A 21,264-nucleotide genomic window follows, 5' to 3' on the forward strand; every position below is an offset into this window, starting at 1 on the left:
TAGGAATTCCTATTTGTGATAACTGAACAGCATTCCTATGTAATTAACATTCATGAAGCAGATATACTTTTGCTTCAGACATGGGTTCAAGCCTCTGCTTTACTATTTACAATGGATCCTGAGCAATGTACTGGACGTTCCTATGCCTCAGTGTGTTGATTCTAAAGAGGGATAACAACATTCAATATGTAAGGCCTGATGTGATGATCAAATTAGGTAATGTCTGTCAATATTCTGAACAGTGATAGGACATCATAAAAAGTCTACAAATAAAGCTATTATCATTGAGAGAGCTTTCCCCTACCCCAGAATCTTGATCTGTTACATAGTTACCTCTTCGACAGGAACAATGATTTTGACATTGTGATAGAAGCCAAAGTAAGCCATGTTGAAAGCTCCATGTCGTCCCAAGGTTGCTGTAAGTCCTTTGTTGAGGCCCCGGAGTCCTAGGCCATCCTTCTTAATGATTTGTTTTGCATAACTCAAAGTGGATGGGTGCTATAGGAGAGAGCAGCAAAGCAAGAAAGATCATCTTTGGGATTGTGGAATGAATTGACATGTTAGCTTCCCTTCAAGTCAGTGGGAATAGTGGGAACTATTTTCTCAAACATGAAGATTCATGCCTTGTTGGTCTGTGCTTTTTAAAATTAGAAAACTCCCAAAGAAAACAAATTTGTGTGCATAACAACAGGCTTCATGGGGAAGATATTTGGCAAAGAAAAGAACAACTTTGGTGGAATTAGTGAACTAATGCCATGTAGTAATCATCACTACTCTCAATGTGTAAATAATTGTATCCAGCTCTGGTTTATCCACTCTAACAGAGAGGATTAGCTATAAAGATAAATCAGTAATCCATCAATATACATCATCTGAAAAGAATTTATATTTGGCTCTTGGATCTAGCATATTTACCTCCCTAAATATATTTTTCTAAAGAGAATGCTAAAATAAGTCTCATTCCATTGTCTCAAGAATTGAAACTGGTGCTAGGTTAGGAATTGGCCATGGAAAGTGTTGAATGTCCATATCTCAATAAGTTGAACACTTCATCTGGGCATCACCTGCTGAGATAAGTTATGGATCAATGCTATTAGGAGAGCAGATTACCTATAATTTATCCTTTTCTAGTCCTCCGATTAACTAAACTCTTTGACTGCTAGAATCTGATTTGCCTTTGGATCTTGCTAAAGAGCTCATGGCAGTTTGCTGTGAGTTTTATGATTCATAACAACCATGCATGGATTTTTTTTCTTTAAAAAGTATGAGTGATTTTTCCTTTTCAAAGACACTGTACACAGGATACCTCTTCTACTTGTATTTTGACTGAATACTAAATAGGGGAAAATGTTCTGTGTTTAATTTTTTTCCCACAAGGCAAGCATTGACATGACATTTGTTTGGTGTTTTACTGAAGTAGATTGCTGGGCCGTCACTGCAGTATGATGTGCTTTCAGACTAAAGGTATTTTATTATTATATGCAATTAAGGCTTCATCAGCAGAACAGAAAGGAGAAAATCCAATTAAGACTTTTCATTCAACTTGTATTTAAAGTTATATAATTAATACAAAACATTTAAATGTGCTTATTTATACAGTAAATCTTATAGTTATCTGATAAAAGAAAACTCCAACTAGCTACCATTCATGCTCAATGTCATCTTTTCATTTAAGAGGATTAATTGCAATAAATTACATTAATCTTAAGAAAGCTTTTCTTTGTAATGTGAAAATGCTATGTGAGAATGAATGTGTCTTAAAATAGACATCTCATAGAGGAAAACCAAAAAAAAACTTGCCATGATTAATTTCACTGTTTTACACAATTTTGTTTGCATTTTGATAAGCTACCAATCCAATTATTAGATTTTAATTTACAAGAGAGATGAGGACATGTGTAGTACAAGCTCTGGCAATACTGAGAAATCTGCATGGGCATTGCTTTCTTATTCTGAGGAAGGCAGCCTAGAGACAGGAAAAGTAGAAGAGATGCTTTCCTGGGGATGGGAGAATAGGAATAGGTAGAAGTAAGGCTGCCCAGACCCAGATCGACCAGTGCAAGATTCCCTACACAAAGTCTCAGCTTTCTCTGTGTCTTCACTCAACCAAGGTCCCTCCAAACAGCAAGGAGATAGGGAGTTCAGAGGCCATTCAAAGGTCTAGACAAATGGAGGAACCAATGACACTTCCGGATTGTAGAAAACAGTGAATGGCTAAATATGTGTTTACTATTTTAAAATCATAGTTTGCTAAATGAACAGAATGAGATGACTAAACAGGTTAGATAACATTTCTCTCTTGAAAGGAGATCTCAGGGTTGGCAAATAGTCAAATAGAATGAATTATTTTTTAAATTTTAATGTTTAAGTATTTGTACAAGGGAGCTTCAATTTAACATGCTAATCTGTGACTACAATGCATCTTGATTAGTGTACCCCTTCCATCATTCCCCCCCCCCCAACTGCTCCTATCCCCTGAAATTGCCTGGTTCCACTTTCACTTATGCACATTGAACACTGTGATCGCATTTTCCTGCCCTTCAAAATAGCATTTAATGATTGTGTTTTCTGGTTTTCATTGGCATGGGCACTGGGTGGACACAAGAAATTGTAGCTCATGGAATTTAAACTTATGCCTGTTGGAGTCTGAACTCTAGTTGTTTGCCTACTGACAAGTATTTCATCCTTTCTAATGTTTCTTCATTTATTTTGCAAACAAGGATCATAATGGACATTCTCATAGGATTGAGATGATAAGTAAGTCAATGATTTTAGGTCCCAATAAATACATCCTCTGTATTTATCTGTATATAATAATAGCAACAATTGTGCCAATAATTATATATAGTTAAAATGATAATAAAGTAACATATGCTATTTCTCTGTTGAAGGCAGTCCAAAGGTGGATCTAACTGGGGGTGGGGAGAGGGAAGGGACAGAACATTCTTAGAGTGTATTCCTTCTTCTTCCTACTGGCTTTTACTTTTTTTTTTTTCCAGAATCCTGAAGCCTTGTGATCAGATCTACCCCAGAATGCTGCAGAATGCGAGATACTAGGTCTGCTTTCTCTGAGACTCAACAAAATCCAAGTATGGGCTGCTACAAGTCTTCTTTTAGGCATAATGTCTCGCCCCAGGGCCTTTTCTCCTATGGCCCTTCTCTCTATGGTCTGTAAATTTGTCTCTTCTCTGTCCCTCAAAATGACCATCCTTGAACATTCCGTGTGGCTCTCAGGAAACAACTACATGGGACCATAGGAAAGGAAAAGTACACAGGCTTGGCCCCACCACATGGCTTTAGAGCCTGGAAAATACTTTCATCTCTGTTACCAGACATCTGGAATAGATACCTAAGATTGCTTGTCAATCTTAGATTGGGACTTTGTGTGCATTGTATGATATAGATATTACCATTATCCTCATTTGATAGATGAGGACACTAAGGCTCAGAAGTGAAGTTACTTAGCCAAGATTACAAAGTGAATGGTAGTGTCAGCACTCACACTGAGAGCTGTGGACTTCCAATTTGTGCTTTTATCTTTTTATTATACATAGGTGATAAGATTTTTGGACTTTACTCATCCAATTGATAAAATAACAGATAATACTATGAACATGGTCTGGCAAGTTAGGGTCTTAACATAAGATAAAGAAAAACAGGAAGTCTAATGCCTACAAAAAATAGAAATATGATAGTGTTTTTTCTCCATTCAGGGATGTTGTATTACACACATGTAAGCAAATATTCAATTAGAGAGGCAAAATGTAACTTCCACTAGGATGCTGAAATAGGAAAATATAGAATCATTTTGACTAGATTTCTATAAACACAGGGAATTTTACTAAACCTATTTGATTACTAGGCTTCCATTTCAAAACAAAATGGTAACTGATTAGCATCTTCAGCCAAATGATTCCAATACTATCCAAGCTAGCCAGATACCTCTCTCAGTTCAGTTTCCTTGTGCTATTTAGAATCACTCCAGTTTTCCTAGTTGGTTACCAGTTGTGGACTGAATTACTTTTCTGTGTGTGCTTTCCCTGACTACAAAGAGCTGCAAGTAGAGAAGAGCAAGTTAGAGTCTAGCTCCTGGTGATATCATACTATCAACATTGCTTTATCCAAATCCTCTGTTCACTAGTATCTGCCAGAAGTTTTTCCATGTGAATATTTGAAATAATTTAACATCTTCTTTAACTTTGGTTTTGGCTAAGCTAATGCTGGAAACTCCAACTTTCATTCATACATATATGGAAATGCCTTCTAGGTACCACATGCTATGCTAAAGTGCAGAGTACATTGCTCATATGCTAAAATCTTAACTACTTTTTGCCTTAGTTTTTATTTGTAGGGATATGCTGATAATTTTTGTGTGTATCAAGGGGAGTATTTCACAATAGTTATAAACACGGAGTCCAGTTTCTGTTTAGAGAAAAAGAATGTTGCATTAAAAAACAAGATACTGCCAGGTAGCTGACAGGTGTAATTCTAGATAGTCAGGAAGCTAAGATAAGAAAAATCATGGTTTGAGGCTAGCCCAGGTGAAAAGTTTGTGAGAAACCCCATCTCAACCAGGAGAAAGCTGAGCGCAGTGGCATTTGATTGTCACTCTAGGCACTTGGCAAGGATGGTTCAGGCTGGTCTGGGGGGAAAATTATTGGTAAAATAGTAAAAGTAAAAAGGTCTGAAGGCCTCTCTCAAGGGTCTGAGTTCAACTAGTGTTGTAAAAAAAAAGTCAAATATACACAGAAAAACCATAGTTAACAGGGCAGGAAGATGAGGGGAGGAATTGGAGAAATATAGTTCAAAGGATACAAAATAGCAGATTTACAGGATGAAAAAATGATATCTAATGTCTGACATGAGCACTACAGCTAGAAAAATTGTACTGTATTAGGATTTTTGTTAAATTAGATTTTAGCAGCTCTTGTGACACAAAAGAACTACATGAAAAGATAGAGATGTATATCTGCTACACTACAGGAACTGTTTTACCATCTATCTACCTATCCATCCCATGACATGTGGTAAATCTCATATATATGTAATAAAATTTATTAAAAAGTAAAAAGATTCAAAGAAAGGAAGAGAGGGAGAGACAGAAAGAGAGACAGAAAGAGAGAGACAGAAAGAGAGAGACAGAAGAGAGAGAGAGAGAGAGAGAGAGAGAGAGAGAGAGAGAGAGAGAGAGAGAGAGAGAGAGAGAGAGAGAGAGGAGAGAGAGGAGAGAGAGAGAGAATATGAATCTCCTTTAAACAATGCTCCCAGACACAGTGTGGGGCATTATTTCCTTACTCTGACAGAACTACCAACAAATCACTGAGATGACTTATGGCAGCCTGGGCTATTTTTTTCTGGAGTTCTTCCATTCAACTACTGACTATAACTGGCTCTGGTTGCTTGTGAGATCACAGCAGAGTTTTAGGCAGCAGGCATTGTTCCCTGGGTAAATAGCTCTCAGAGTGTGGCCAATAGTGCAGGCATAGGTGTATCTGAATTTCCTCCATCTTTAGGGCCAACAAAAGAGCTCTAGACACAGCATGTCAAAGGACAGCATGTTCCACATTCATTCCTTCACTTGCTTCTTATGCAAGGTGAATTTGGTTGTATTTTCAAGCACAAGATTTCACCACGTGGCTGGAAAGGAAACCGGATGCAACCTTTACACAATGAATCATGTGTCCAAACATGAACCATCAGAAAAATACTGCTTTGTTTTAGGGAGTCCTTCTTGCTACATTTAGGTAGGAAAATAAGCTGGCTCTTCAGGAGACAGAAGATCACATACATATTTCATTACTCAAATAAGGTCTTAAATTTTTTTTTTCATAAATTTGAGAAAAGAAAAACCTTCCTTCAAAATGTAGGCAAAAGGACAAAACTCCAATTTAAAATCACATTTGTACATTTATACATTTCTTTTAGCTTAGCTATTTCATTAATTCATCATTATAGATTATTTTAATGGCACATGATTATGAACAAAAAAGATACCCCAAATATTAGTTATTGTTTAACTATTCTATCTAGAGTTATTTTGGCTGAACAGATTGACATTTTTTCCACTTTGTACCAGTACTGGGGCTTAAAATTCAGGGCCTGAACACTATCCATTAGCTTATGTCTGGTACTATACTTTAAACCATGGCTCACCCCTGGCTTTTTGGTCATTAGTTGTGATAAGGCTTACAGACTTTCCTGCTTGACCTGGTTTTGAACCATGATCCTTAGAGCTCAGCCTTCTGAGTAGCAAGAATTATAGGAATGACCTACTGGCATCCAGCTCAGATCGACTTATAAATAATCTTCAAGTAGAAAATACTTTTCTATTAACTCTCTCCCTGCCTCACCCCCCCAACCCCCCTCGCCCCCAGCAGCAGATAATGAGCCCCAAAACTTTGCCAACAGTTGATGACCAATAGTCATTCTTGGGGGGGTGGATTGGGCACCCCTATATGAAAAAAGGGACTGACACTACTTCTCTGTACTATTTTAGGAGCACCAAGGAAGATGACTAAGACTGACAATAAGAAAGGAAACTTGGTTTTCTCATAGTTATAAAAATACTTTCTTTTGAATTCTTTTTCCTTTGAACTTCTTAATTATCTGGATTGCTTTATCCCAAAGAAATCAATATGGTTGACTAGAGACGTCTGTATTAATGCTCAGTCCACTACTCACATCACTGCCATTTTTTGTCCTACTTAGAAAATGGGAATAAATCCATCACCCTTCTAGACATACTAGGAGGATCTGAAATGAGTGCTGGGAAAAGGAGAAGAGCTCACATAGTGACCAGCAGGATGAGGATAGAACAAAGTGTTGGAAGAAGTCACCAATTGTGTTTTCTTTATAGAATTCCATAAAATTACTATAATGAACTTCTGATACAAGTATTCCTTTAGAAGTTTATGAAATCATATAAGGGTTTTTAAAAAATCAAATATAATAAAGGACATGCAAGATATCTTCCAAGGTCTGTAAATGGTAGCTATTATCATTGCCTCAAAGTCTTGATTCTTGGCACAGCTGAGTGGAAGACTGAAGTCTATTTTCTGTAAATGATAATAGAGAGGTAACTTGGCTGCCCTTTGAGTTATTGCTGAAAGATGGCTATAGGAACGGATTCATAAGCATAATTTTCTTTTCTGCCTATAAGTATCATAGACTGGAAAGAAACAGTTTAGGTACTGAACAGTTGCCAGATAGTTTTATGTAGTAATGCAGGAAAAATGTGAACTTAGGGTACCATAGTTAATGTTGTTTTATACTCCTGAAGCTGGCATCTCACAATACTTGTACACACACACACACACACACACACACACACACACACACACACACACACCTCTATTCTCGATAGACCTCAACTTCACTCATTTAGGGGATGATCACAAAATACAGCCTTCCTATTTACACGTTGACCCTACATAATATAATTAAGTTTAACACTTGTAGTAGATTATATGAAGAAAGTAATTAGTGGGTTTTGGGCTATCATGTATGATCTAATTTGTCTCTAGTAAACTCTTCTGCTTTCAGAATAAAATGTATGAAGCTATATTTAATGATACTATCCAAATCCTGAATTAACTTTAAAAATTCATATTCTTAAAGACCTTACCATCAATTAGTCATTTATTATCTGTTCATCAATCCTTAAAATTATAATTATAGATCAAGTAAGTAAGAAGACTATTCTTTATTTAAATTGAACATCTTTAAAAACTAAACAACAGGCCTTTGCAATTTCCTAAAGGTTTAGTTTAATATTTGGGAAGGAGAATGATTATATTCATGTGTAATGTAGACAAAAATGATAGAGTAGAAGAAAAACCTGTGTCCCAGCCACACATCAGAGGCAAATCCTATAGACCTCAAGGGAAGGAAAATAACCCTTTAGCCAAATAATAACTTTGAAGTACATTTCAAAGTGGAGAGAAAAACTGGGAAACAATTCATCCAAGATTTTGCTTCTGGGGAGAAATTCACATTTTCCAGGTTAACCAAGAGCATGCCAACCAAACACTATGTGACCTAGCACAACTGATAGGAGGCTTTTAGTTCTTAAAGTGCAGATAAAAAACAATGCATCTATTTGGAGAAGAAAAAGGCCCTATGAGGACACTAAGCTACAAAGTCACACTCTTGGCAGGACTGGACACGTAAACCATCTATGGTAGCGAAATCCTTGGGTAAGCTTAGTGCTAAACCAGAGAGATTATAAACCAGAGTAAGCCTTTGCTTGGGTTTAGTTTGAAGGATGGGGGAAATTGAGGTCTATCCTGATTTTATCTAAAATTGTTTTTACACCCACTGAATCAAACCAGATCATGACAACTCTGTGATTATTTGCTCTCCGCAGAAGGCCAAGTGTGTTTAAATTAGAGTTTTCTTTGCTTCCTGTGAGTTTTAAGATGCTGGCCAAGATTCTGGTATTGGAATTGAGAGGAAGTATAGCAGGGATTATGGTCTTTAGCTGATAGGGCAGTAACTAGAAAAGTGGAGGCAAGACAAGCACACTTACTGAAATATTCTGTATATCCATTGAAAGGATAGGAGAGCTGCATCAGGAACCCAAACCATCATTTCCTTCATATTTTTGAAACTGCTTATGGCTAAAGTATGTAGGAAAGCAGATTCTGTGAGAAACATATTTCTGCCTGGCTAAAGAATCAGCCCAGCCAACAGAGGACAAGCAGGGCAGCTGCAGCCAGTACAGAAACAGATGTGCTGGGGAAGGCTTGGTGGCGATTGCACTGGGGGTCCAGAGCTACAGTTCCCAGCACGTAGCCCGCAAGAACTTTAAAGGAGCACCGGTACTGCATTTGGATCTCAGCTAGAGCACTCCTTACTCTGGACCTCATGCTTCACAGGGCACCATACTGTTCTTCCCAACATGGCAAAGGAGGCCTCCACCTCTACCTACACCTTCTAGTGCATGTTTTATGCAGCAGAATTTGTGGCAATCCTTATGCTCCATCTCTGTGTGTGTGTGTGTGTGTGTGTGTGTGTGTGTGTGTGTGTGTGTGTGTGTGTGTGTGTGTGTGTGTTGGTTGTGGAGCTTGAACCCTAGGCATGGGCGGTGTTCCTCAGCAATTCAGTTGAAGGCGAGCTCTCTACCACTTGGGTCACAGTGCCACTTCCAGTTTTCTGGTGGCTAATTAGAGAGATAAGAGTCTCATGGACTTTTCTGCATGGGCTGACTTTGAACCATGATCCTCTGATCTCAGCCTTCTGAGTAGCTAGGATTATAGGTATGAGCCACCAGCACCTGGCTGCTTTTCTTAAAGGTTCTGTCAAGTCATCTGGCCAGCCACTCTGCATGCAACCTAAGCATTTATTGTCTGCCACAATTGGTAGCTGACAAAGGTGAAAATGAGCTCGGTCTATATCCTTCTACATGAAGCAGCTAAGAAGCTTGATGAGGATTCCACCCTAATGCTGTGTTCATAGAACATCTTGGTTGTGGCTGAATTCTTTCCAGAGTGGCCTCAAATGCTTTTAGTTTCATCTTTAGTGCCAACAGTTAGCTGGCTGCCACTGTTCATGAGTTTAAAGACCTAACTTTGAATTTAAAGACTCCGGCAATAGGCTGCAAGCAGGCAGCTAGTCTAACTCTTAATAAAGAATACAGGCTCATCACTCCTCATTTTCCATCTTTCTTTTCCTCCCCGGACTCTGGTAACCACTATTCTACTTTTAATTTCTATTAGAGCAACTTCTTTATATTCTTTATATGCATTTGATCACATGCTCTTGTCTTTCTGCCTGAATTATTTTGCTTAACATAATGTCTTCTATGCTGCACCAATGAAAAGATTTTTGTTCCTTTTTAATAGTTGGAAAGTGCTTTGTTATATGCAAATATATACATATATTATACATGTGTAGCTATATGTGTGTATATATACATATATATATATACATATCGACACACATATCACATTTTTTTTTATCTAGTCATTGGTTGAGGGACAGTTAAGTTGATTCCATATCTTGGCTATTATAAATAATGTCACAATCAACATTAGTGTTAATTATCTCCTTAACACACTGATTTTATTTTTGAATATATACTTGTGCAATGGGAGTGTAGGATCAAATGGTAGTTCTACTTTTAATTTTTTGAGGAAGCCGGGCACTGGTGGCTCACACCTACAATCCTAGCTACTCAGGAGGCTGAGATCTGAGGATTGTGGTTCAAAGCCATCCTGGGCAGGAAAAAGACCATGAGACTCTTATCTCCGATAAACCACTAGAAAACTGGAAGTGGTGCTGTGGCTCAAGAGGTAGAGCGCTCACCTTGAGCTGAAGAGCGCAGTGACATCACCCAAGCCTAGAGTTCAAGCCCCACGACCAACCAAAAACATAAACAATAATTTTTTGAGGAGCTTTTGTATTACTGTTAGTAGGGATTAGTTCTGGAATTTTATTGAGCCATATAATGATTGTGATTGACCATATTATATTTAGTATATTCAAAATAGTTAGAAGAGAGGACTTATGCTATTACCATAAAGAAAAGAAAGTGTATGAGATCATGGATAATCTAAATATTTTGATTTGGTTATTATAAAATGCATACCCATATTGAAGCATCACATCATGACCCCCAAATCTGCAATTATGGGGTCAGTTTAGTACAAAATAAAATAAAATAAAAAGACTGGATGGTTCTAGCACTGGAGAATGATGTAAAGTGGATACAAGATCACTCAGTAAGCTGTTCCTGTTTCTACCACTAGGGGCAGGTACAACTGCTCACTATTAATTTGAGCAATATTTCAGGAGACATCTGTCTCTACTTAAGGATCTATAAGATCAACTTGCCTCTAGAAATAGTTATTACTGGTTAAGTGTCTACCATTTGCCAGGCTCTGTTAAGACCTTTGTGTATATTGTCACATTTAAAATTCTCACAAAAGTACATTGTGATAATTACTAACATTTATTAAACTATCACCACTTACTATTGTAGATTTATACCTGTATATGCAGCATCACCCTCACGACACCATTTGACATGATTATTACTGTTATTTTTATCTAACAAAAGAGGAAACTGGGCTATAGTTAAGGTATGGAGTGTGAGGCCATAACACTCAATAATTAAGATGTATCTCCAGAGCTTGTGCTTCTATGCACTGTAGAAATGTCTTGCTATAAGGAAAATGGACTGAATAGTCCCATTTTTTTTCCAGACCTGGGGCTTGAACTCAGGCCCTTCTTTTGCTCAAGGCTAGTACTCTACCACTTGAGCCACAGAGCCACTTCCAGCCTTTTCTGTTTATGTGGTACTGAGGAATTGAAACCAGAGCTTCATGAATGCAGGCAAGCACTCTACCATGAAGTCACATTCCCAATCCTTGATTGCTTTTGTTGGTTGGGGGACTTGAACTCTGGGCCTCAGCACTGTCCCTCAGCTCTTCAGCTCAAGGCTAGCTCTTTACCACTTGAGCTGCAGCACCACTTCCCCCAGTCCTTGAATAGTCCCATTTTACCAAGGCCACTGGGTTAGGAAATGGTGAAATGCATCATGGGAATTTAGTGTGATCTTCCCAAACCCTGCTTTGTTCTTTCTGCAACTACTTTTCTAGACAGTTCTAAGTATATATGTTCTTCAATAATTTTTTATAAAGGTTTAAAAATTAATAATAGAGGATAGGAAAAACTTGAGTTCCTTTTATTTTTGAATAAAGTCCATGGAGCCTAAATTATGCAAGGTTGAGCCCAAAGATGGGGCAGAAAGTCATTTCTACAAGATCAGCTCAGAAGGCTTGACCCTGCCAGGTCCATTAGAAACATTTCTCTGATTATATACTTTTCTTTGTAGTGTTCTGTATTTTCTAAATTTTCTATAATAAACATGCATTGCCTCTTAAAGTAAGTATTGAAGGATGGGGATAGTGCTCAGTATTAGAGTATTTATCTAAAGTAAATGCTCACAGACAACATCTGAATATAGCTCACTAAAACACTGAACTATGAAAAAGCCTGTATCTTAAACTTTTATTTCCACTGTTCCATTCTTGTCATCTTTAGAGGTAACTGCAGTCAGTAGTTTAGTATGACTTCCATTGACCTATACTATCTTGAATGGAACCCACATGTGTGATTATTAAGCACTGAAAGTATTCTAGGTGACTGAGATATGACACCAGCATAGAAATACACTGTGGTAACAATTCAGTATGGAAAAAAGTAGTATAATTTTTTTATATGGATTGCATGTTGAAATGAAAATTATGGAGACTGTAAAAAAGATTAGTGGATTCCAGGGATTAATGGATGTTGAAGGCAAGGCAGGTGTGGGGGAAAAATGGTTTGTGAACAATCTATGCACCTTTTCCTACTTTTTCTATGAATCTAAACTTTGAAATTTTATCCAAAAAGATAATGTTTTATTTTTTATTTTATTTTATTTTTTTGTCGGTTGTTGAGCCTGAACTCTGGGCCTGGGCGCTGTCCCTCAGCTCTTCACCTCAAGGCTAGCACCCTACCACTTGAGCCATAGCACCACTTCCGGCTTTTTTCTGCTTATGTGGTGCTGAGGAATTGAACCCAGGGACTCATGCATGCAAGGAAAGTACTCTACCATTGAGCCACCTTCCCAGCCCAAGATAATGTTTTAAATAGCACAATCTTTTAGAAAGACTAGGTCAAAGCCCAATAAAATCAACACTAAGAAATAGATATATGCAAGAGGGGAGAGGGGTGGAGCCGAGCAGAGAGGGGAAGATGAATGAAGTAGGTGTGGGGGGGGTAGGGAGGAAAGCAGTTAAGAATTCATAGTATAATCATGACAATGGCAATATGTACCAAAGCTATCTACAAATTCAATGCAAGACACATCAAAATCCCAACAATATTCTTCAGTGACATAGAAGAAGCAATCAAAAATGCACATGAAATAATAGGAGACCCTAAATAACAAATACAATTCTTATCAGGAAAAACAATGCTGGAAGAATACCAAACTTCAAACTCTATTACAAATCTGTAGTTATAAAAATCTTTGATACATAGGATGGAAGAAAGACAGCATCTTCAACAAATGGTGCTGGCAGAATTGGCAGTACACATGTAGAAAACTGAAGTTAGATCCTTATATATCACCCTACACCAGACTCAATTCCAAATGGATCAAAGACCTTGAGGTAAAAGCAGATACCCTGAAAATATTACAGGTAGGAATAGAGGAAACACTAGGGCTCCTTGGCATAGGTCAAAAATCCCTAAGCAAAGGAACATAACAAGCCAAAGAAAGGCTGGATAAATGGATTTGCATTAAACTAAAGAGTTTCTGCATGGCAAAGGACAAAGCTAGCATGATAAATAGAAAGTCCACAGATCTGGAGATCTTTACTAGCTATACATATTACAATGGTCTTGTATACTGAGAGCTCAAAAAATTAAACCCCCAAAATATAAATCCTCAAAGAAACAACAACCCCATCACTAAGTGAGCTAAAGACTTAAAGAAACACTTCTATGAAGAAGAAATAAGAATGGCCAATAGACTCATGAAGAAGTGTTCAATATCTCTGGCCATAAAAGAAATGCAAATCCAAACAACATTCAGTTAGCATGGCCATTATCAAGAAAACTAATAATAACAGATGGTGACAGGGGTGTGACTGAAAGGGAACACTACTACATTGTTGGTGGGAATGTAAGCTTGTTCAACCATTATGGAAACCAGTATGGAGGTTCCTCAAAAAACTAAACTTAGAGCTCCCCCATGACCCAGCAATCCAGTCTTGGGAATTAATCCAAATGATAACAAACCAGCTGGCACTAATGCCACCAGCAGAATCATGTTCATTGCAGAATTATTTACCATAGCTAAAATATGAAACCATATCAAGAAAACAGGTGTATCTACACTTCATAAGGAAATGGAAAGACTTGGAAAAAATTACATTAAGTGAAGTAAGCCAGACCCAAAGAACCATAGACGTCATGGTTTCTCTCATTTGTAATAACTAGAATATGTCTATAAATCTACAAGTTAATCCAATGAATGGTAAAAGGCAAATGTTTATACTTAGACATAATTAATTAAACAGCACCCTAAGCATCACCCAGTGAGAACAAAGGAGGATATTCTTAAGGAGAGAATCACATAGCTCAATAGCTATGTGCATACAATCATAACATGATGCTTATAGAAATGAACTCCAAGAAATGGAAACAAGAGATTTTTAATGTGATGTTTGCAGTTACTTTTTTCTTTCTTTCTTCTTTTTTGCCAGTCCTAGGCCTTGAACTCAGGGCCTGGGCACGGTCCCTGAGCTTCTTTTTGCTCAAAGCCAGTATTCTACCACTTGAGCCACAACACTACTTCTGCTTTTTCTGTTTATATGGTACTGAGGAATTGAACCCAGGGCTTCATGCATGCTAGGCAAGGATTCTACTACTAAGCCACATTTCCAGCCTCTTTCTTTCATTTTTTCCCTTTGGTTTATTCTCTGTTGTCACTGTTTTTGATTTTTGCACTCTTTGTTTTATATAGAAGTTTATCTGATTTAGGGAAGGGAAGGAGAATCACAGAAACAGTGGGACAAAAGGAGAACCAATTCAACAGTGATACACTATGTTGGAAATCCATTCATCTACTGAGGACATCTGGGTTGATTCCAAATCTTAGCTATGGTAAATAATGCTGCAATGAACATGGTTGTGCTGGTGGCATTACTGCCAGCTGGTTTGTGATCATTTGGGTTAATTCTCAGGACTGGGATTTCTGGGTCATGCGGGAGCTCTAAGTTTAGTCTTTTGAGGAACTTCTATACTGCTTTCCAGAATGTCTGAACAAGTTTGCACCATGTCAGAAATGAACTTTACAATTTGGGAAGAGAGGGGAGTCAGAGGTGGGGGAAGTGGGAGAAAATGAGGGAGGGGGTAACTCTGTTAAAAAGAAATGCACTCATTACCTTGATACCTTACTTATATAACTTTAATCCCTCTGTACATCACCATTACAATAAAATTTATATTAAAAAAGAATTCATAGTATATACTACAAAACTAAGAAAAGTAAGGGAAGGGGTGAGTCGAAGGGGGGTGAGAATGTTGAAGGGGTGACACTGATCAAGATGCACTGTATCATAAACTGCTTTGTTATATGGCACCTCTTTTGTCCAACTACTCAAGGATAATTAAAAAATAAGAAGATAATGTTTAAGAGAAAAAATATTCAGTATGTTGGGCTAAGTAAAATACATTACTAAACTAATTGCAGCTGTTTCTCTACTTTTCTTACCTAGCAACTAAAAAAAATTTGGATTACATTGTGTTTCTGTTAAACTAGTACTGAGCTACAGTCTATATCATTATTTGTGTTTTTACACGCATGTATATAATGTTTCCTAACCTAAATAATTTTTATAATTAAGGTTGAGAAAAGGGGCATTAAATGAATGCCTTACTTCCTCACTCTTCTCTTCTTGTTCCTCCTCCTCTTCCTCACCTTTCTTTCATAGTTGAAAATCTATAAAGCTTTACAGAGAAGGAAACAGTAATAATCCTGGCCATCTAAATGCTGAAGTGAGTGTACCTACTATTTTAATTAAACCAGCACAAGTTCAGAAGAAAGAAGAGTGCCCTCTCATTAGAAAAACAAACAACTAGTCAATGGAGAAAGGCTTGGCATAAATGAGTTCTAGACAAAAGATCTATAAAACACCACCCAAAAGACCTAGTTTTCTCTTCCTTCCTTCCTTCCTTCCTTCCTTCCTTCCTTCCTTCCTTCCTTCCTTCCTTCCTTCCTTCCTTCCTTCCTTCCTTCCTACCTCTCTCCCTCCCTCCCTCCCTTCCTCCTTTTCTTGGTGCTAGTTCTAGGGCTTGAACTCAAAGCCTGGGTGCTGTGCCTGGCTTTTATGCTCAAGGCTAGCACTCTACCACTTGAGTCACAACTCCACTTCCAGCTTTTTTTAGGGGATAGTTTCTTGGAGATAAGAGTCTCACTGACTTATCTGCCTGGCTGCCTTTGAACCGCAATCCATAAATCTCAGCCTACTGAGTAGCTAGGATTACAGGTGTGAGCCACCCATGTCGAGATTATCAATAATAATAATTATTATTATATTTTTGGGGGGTCCGATCGTGGGGTCTGAACTCTGGGCCTGGGCACTGTCCCTGAGCTCTTCAGCGCAAGGCTAGCACTCTGCCACTTGAGCCACAGCGCCACTTTCAGCTTTTTTCTTTTTGCTTATGTGGTGCTGAGGAATCGAACCCAGGGCCTCATGCATGCAAGGCAAGTGATCTACCACTGAGCCACCTTCCCAGCCCACCAATAATTATTTTTAAGCAATAGTTACCAAATCTTTACTGTTGTCCTTTTATTTCTTTCTTTAGACTTTTTTTTTCAATAGGTACTTATGCTGGGTAGCCATTCACCACTACTTTTCAGTTTGACCTATAAAGTACTATATTAAAACAAAACTTCAGTTTTGAATTCTGATAGGTACTGAAAATAAATACTGTTGGGTTGATTTATGGAATCACTACTTTGCTAAATTTTGATTTGTTGTAGTAATACTAAAATATTCTATAATGAATCTAATCTATTGTATTCTCAGTGAATATCTGACAATATCCAGGAGGCTTAGATCTGGAGAAATGCAGTTAGAAACCATCCTAGGCAGAAAAGCCCATGAGACTCCATCTCAAAATGACTAGCAAAACCTGGCTGAAGATGTGTCTCAACTGGTAAAGCACCAGCTGAGTAAGCAAACTTATAAGTGTAAGGCTCTGAGATCAAACTCCAATACCATTAAAAAAAAGTGGCTAAAGTATGTAAACAATTTACACAGACTGCACTTGTGCAAACACACTAGGAACACTAAACATGCAGCAAGGCCTTGTGTTGGACTGGGCTGGTGTTTATCATGCTCTTACAAGGTGCTAGTACATGCAACATTTAGCAACTCCTACCTGGGCTCAGTGGAGAACCTCCTTGGGGGCATGAGAGAGAGAGAGAGAGAGAGAGAGAGAGAGAGAGAGAGAGAGAGAGAGAGAGAGGGGGGGGGGGAGAGGGGAGAGAGAGAGAGAGAGAGAGAGAGAGAGGGGAGAGAGAGGGGAGAGAGAGAGAGAGAGAGAGAGAGAGAGAGAGAGAGAGAGAGAGAGAGAGAGAGAGGAGAGAGAGAGAGAGATTAGGTATGAGCACAGGTGCTGTGAGAACTCTGTGGTCACATGCCTTCTAGATTAAAACAAAACAAAACTAAACAAAAAGCCCCTGCAACTGAACACTTGGGTATACCTTTGCTTCCATATTGCTACAAGATAAATAAGTGTTCCAGTGGGTAAAATGAGGCACTGGATGGTGATCTCCAACATTTTCTTCTAATGAAAATGGTTCTCTCAGTCTCATCAGTCTAATTTTCCTTGGACAGATCCCATGGGCACTAATTTGAAGGCTCCATGTCTTTTTTTCATCTCCAAAAGAATAAGAGAACATAAACAAAACCTGGGGGTATACAGAGATTTTGAAGTCTTCTGAGGTTGAGGCAACATTTTGAAACTTCAAATTTTTTTCTCTGAATGAGGATTGACTTCATCTGAGTAGATACCATGTGCTACAGCTACCCAACTTTTCCTGGCCCTTCTCCACCTCAGGTCTTGGCAGCCACAGGTGAGCCTGATCCCTGCTCCTTCCCCCACACCCCTCCTTCCCATATCCAGGCCCAAGAAGCTGTCAGGAAGTTCTCAGGCAGTATCAGCAGACAGGAAGTGGGTTGGGGGGTGATGGGGTCTCCACCCATTAGCAGCGGCTTAAGTAGGCAGCAGGGAAACTTTTCTACAGAAAAACCCAAGTCAGCAGATACTTCCAGACCGATTTCTACCATATGCTACCCAGTTTCAGAATTCAAATGCTAAGAAGGGACCTGGAATGCCAGTCCCCTTCTTTCCCTCTTACCTTGTGCTTGGCATCCAGAAACATAAAACAAGAACAGTTGGACTTGGCAGTTTAAGCAGTATTATTAGGCAACTAGAGGAAGTGACGGCAAGCACACACGAAGAGAAGCTGTCTACATGGAACATCATGTACCAGTGATTAAATGTCAAGCCCCAGCACTGTCCAAGTGGTGGTTGTCTACATAGGCTGAATAACTTGCTCATTCAGACTTACCAACTTTGACAGGTCATCAGGATCTTGTGGGAAGGATGGCAGGTGGAGTGGAGGAAAGGAGTGAGGAAATTTTTAAAAATGATTTCATTTTTTTAAAAAAGCACACTACCAGGATCACTTCAGTGGTTTTGCTACAGGTTATTCTAGTGCAGTAGAAAAGAGTAGTTTCGCTGAAACTTCTTGCATGAGAAGAATAGATTTACATAGATTACTTAAAACCAAATATGTGTTTGTCCTTTTAATGTATTTTTTGCTAACACATTCTTTTTTTCTCTTTTTTCCATATATATTTTTTTATTGTAAAAATACTGTACAGAGGGGTTACCAATTACATGAGTAGGGTAATGAGTACATTTCCTATCGAGCATTGTTACCTCCATCTTTGATTTTCCCCTACCATCTTTTTTTTTTTTTTTTTTTGTGGTCATGGGGCTTCTCTGGGCCTGGGTGCTGTCCCTCAGCTCTTGAGCTCAAGACTAGCACTGTATCACTTGAGCCACAGTGCCACTTCACGTTTTCTGGCCATTTATTGGAGATAAGAGTCTCACAGACTTTCCTGCCCAGGCTGGCTTTGAACTGCGATCCTCAGATCTCAGCCTTCTGAGTAGCTAGGATTACATCTACAGTGAGCCACTGGAGCCCAGCTGTTAACACATTCTTTATGATCATGTATTTTACTTTCTTAACAGTGATTTTTCTACGGCCCTAATAAGTGAATAAAAGATAGGTCCATAATTTGATTTGTATATTAGATTTTAAAAATATTCCCCTAAGGGAAGGAAAAAAAAAAAAGATTACCTCTGTGTTTTTGCTCCGGTTGGCTTGCAAACCAACTTTTACTACCTCAAAAGGGTTAACCACGATGGCTTCAGTTAGTCCAGATCCAAATCCAGCCAGGGAAAATGTCTAGAAAAATCATATCAATCAATGTTTTAAAACAAGTGATCTCTATATATACCAAGTCAAGCATCCTGCTTGTTACACCATGTAGCTGAGTGTTATGGTGAGAATAGAGAAAGCTGCTTATGTGTGTCATATACCATTACTAAATGGTTTTAACTCTTGATTAGATGCTGACAATTCAAGGAGAAGAAATTATAGAAGGCACAAACCACATCCTAACAATTTCAAAATCAGATGTCAAAGCCTCATCAACAATGACTTTTTCCTTTAACAAAAGGCAAGGTTGTTTTATTGACTTAAGGTGGACATGAAAACATCTGCACATATAACAATTAGATGAAAGTTTGAATGGTAAAAGGACACTCTGTTTACATGCATTTATTGACATAAATTCAAGAAGCAGAACCATAAAGTATTTATAAAAAGCTAAACTTCAGGTAACAAACAGCATAACTGGAAACATTCAACTGTAGAGTCTTATTTCTACAGTGATTGGTCAAGATTATTAATTAACAAAATTATTTTTTTACTCTTTCTTGATTGAAAAATAGGCAACTTTTCATGAAAAGACACAAAGACATTATGTGTGTTTGCTGGAACTATGTAGGAACCCCCTTTTTTCATTTGCAAAATGGAGATGAAAACATCTAATTTTTGTTTGTAAAGTCAATGTTCTCGTTGCACATAAAAATGAGGAGCCAAGCACAAATGGCTCATGCCAGTAGTCCTAGCTATTCAGGAGGCTGCTATCTGAAGATTGAGGTTTGAAGCCTGTCCAGGATGAAAAGTCCTTGAGACTTATCTCTAACTAGTTAGCAGAAAGCTGGACTTGGAAGTGTGGCTCAAGTGGTAGAGCATCAAAAAGCTGAGCAAGAGGCCCTGAGTTCAAGCTCCATTGTTGGCATGAAAAAAAAAATGATTGGAAGGTAGAGTGGAGAGAGGAAGAATGGTATACCATACAGATTCTAGGAGAAAGGGAAAAATTAAGATGTTTTCATTTTCTCCCATTCACTCCATTACAATTTTAAGCATAATTTGTATAGAGTAACTGATAATATACTTTATTAATTTATTTCAGACGTCCATCATATAAGCCAAGTTGGGGGGACCCCCCCCCCAAACAACAATTCAGTCCCAAATTCTTGTGACTGGGAAAGCTAAAATCCAGATGTTCAGGTTTTATTATTTACTATATTCAATCTCCCAAGTAATTCACCTTTCTGTTTTTCTATAAAGCTCAGTTACATTTGCCGTTCGAACTAGTGTTCGGCAGTCCCTTGTCATAAGAATTGATCAGATATCAGAGGATCATGTTACTTGTATTTGCAGAGACATGCTTTTACTGTTGAGATTTCCAGTCTCCTGGGCTTTTCATGTGAACAGCAGGGCATATTTAATGGCTAGTACCTCAGTGTATCAAAAAAGAAACCCGAATAAATGAGTTCAAGGATAGAAGAGAATCATATACAGTTCACATGCTTTGGTTATAGAAGCTGGAGTGACCAAATGTTTTCCTGTTTTAAGTCTCGAGTCAGAAGCCCTGCACTCTCTCACATGGTACCAATGCTTAACTCAAGAACATCCAGCTGGCCCTCTGGAGACCATATTTTATTGTCTCTTGCTAGGAAGTCTTTAATCCTTTTTTTTTTTTTTGTCAAGATGTTGCTATAGTTAAGAATGACATTAAGGGAAGATATCAAGGAATTAAAAAAACAAAAGCTTAATGTAATTTCAAGATTCACGGCACCACTGTTCTTTTCTGAAAGGGAAGACTTCACTACTGCCTTGTTCAGGCAGGAGACTGGACAGATAGATTTCTTTTTAAAAAATATATTTTTAAAAATTAAATGGTTGTACAAAGGGGTTTTCAATTCAATCTGTCAGTTTATGAGTAGAATGACCCTTGATCCATGTCACCCCACAGAAAGTTTCTTTAACAGGGTTCTTTCCAGAAAGAGGATATACATGATTTTTTAAAATAACAAATACTTCTTCCTGAGCTGAGTATGTGTCAGAGTAAATACTATGAAAGGAACCTTTACAATTATCGTACAGTCCCTGATCAACAATGGTTCAATTTACAAATTTTCAGCTTTACAATAGTGTAAGAATAAAACCCACTCTGTGCTGTGAATTTTGATCTTTCCCCAGGCTGTCAACAAGCAGTGTCACACTGGCTCTGAGGATGTGCAGTAACAGGGCACTGTAGCTCCTGGTCAGCTATG

At 38.1% G+C, this 21,264-nt stretch overlaps 1 protein-coding gene across 3 annotated transcripts in view; it reads right to left on the reverse strand.

Moving 5' to 3' along the window:
• Slc25a21 (solute carrier family 25 member 21) overlaps nucleotides 1-21,264 on the reverse strand; it is a 549,817-nt gene that overhangs the window by 31,116 nt on the left and 497,437 nt on the right. For all 3 annotated transcript variants that reach the window (XM_070026825.1, XM_070026841.1, XM_070026833.1), the window contains 2 exons: nucleotides 18,935-19,042; nucleotides 334-498 (listed from right to left, as the gene is read on the reverse strand). In XM_070026825.1, coding sequence (XP_069882926.1) covers nucleotides 334-498; nucleotides 18,935-19,042 — 273 coding nt within the window. The remainder of the gene's footprint in view (nucleotides 1-333; nucleotides 499-18,934; nucleotides 19,043-21,264) is intronic.

This window comes from Dipodomys merriami, unplaced genomic scaffold (assembly GCF_024711535.1).
Source record: "Dipodomys merriami isolate MVZ:Mamm:240054 unplaced genomic scaffold, mDipMer1.0.p SCAF_1, whole genome shotgun sequence".
In the NCBI taxonomy this organism is placed as follows: Eukaryota; Metazoa; Chordata; class Mammalia; order Rodentia; family Heteromyidae; genus Dipodomys; species Dipodomys merriami.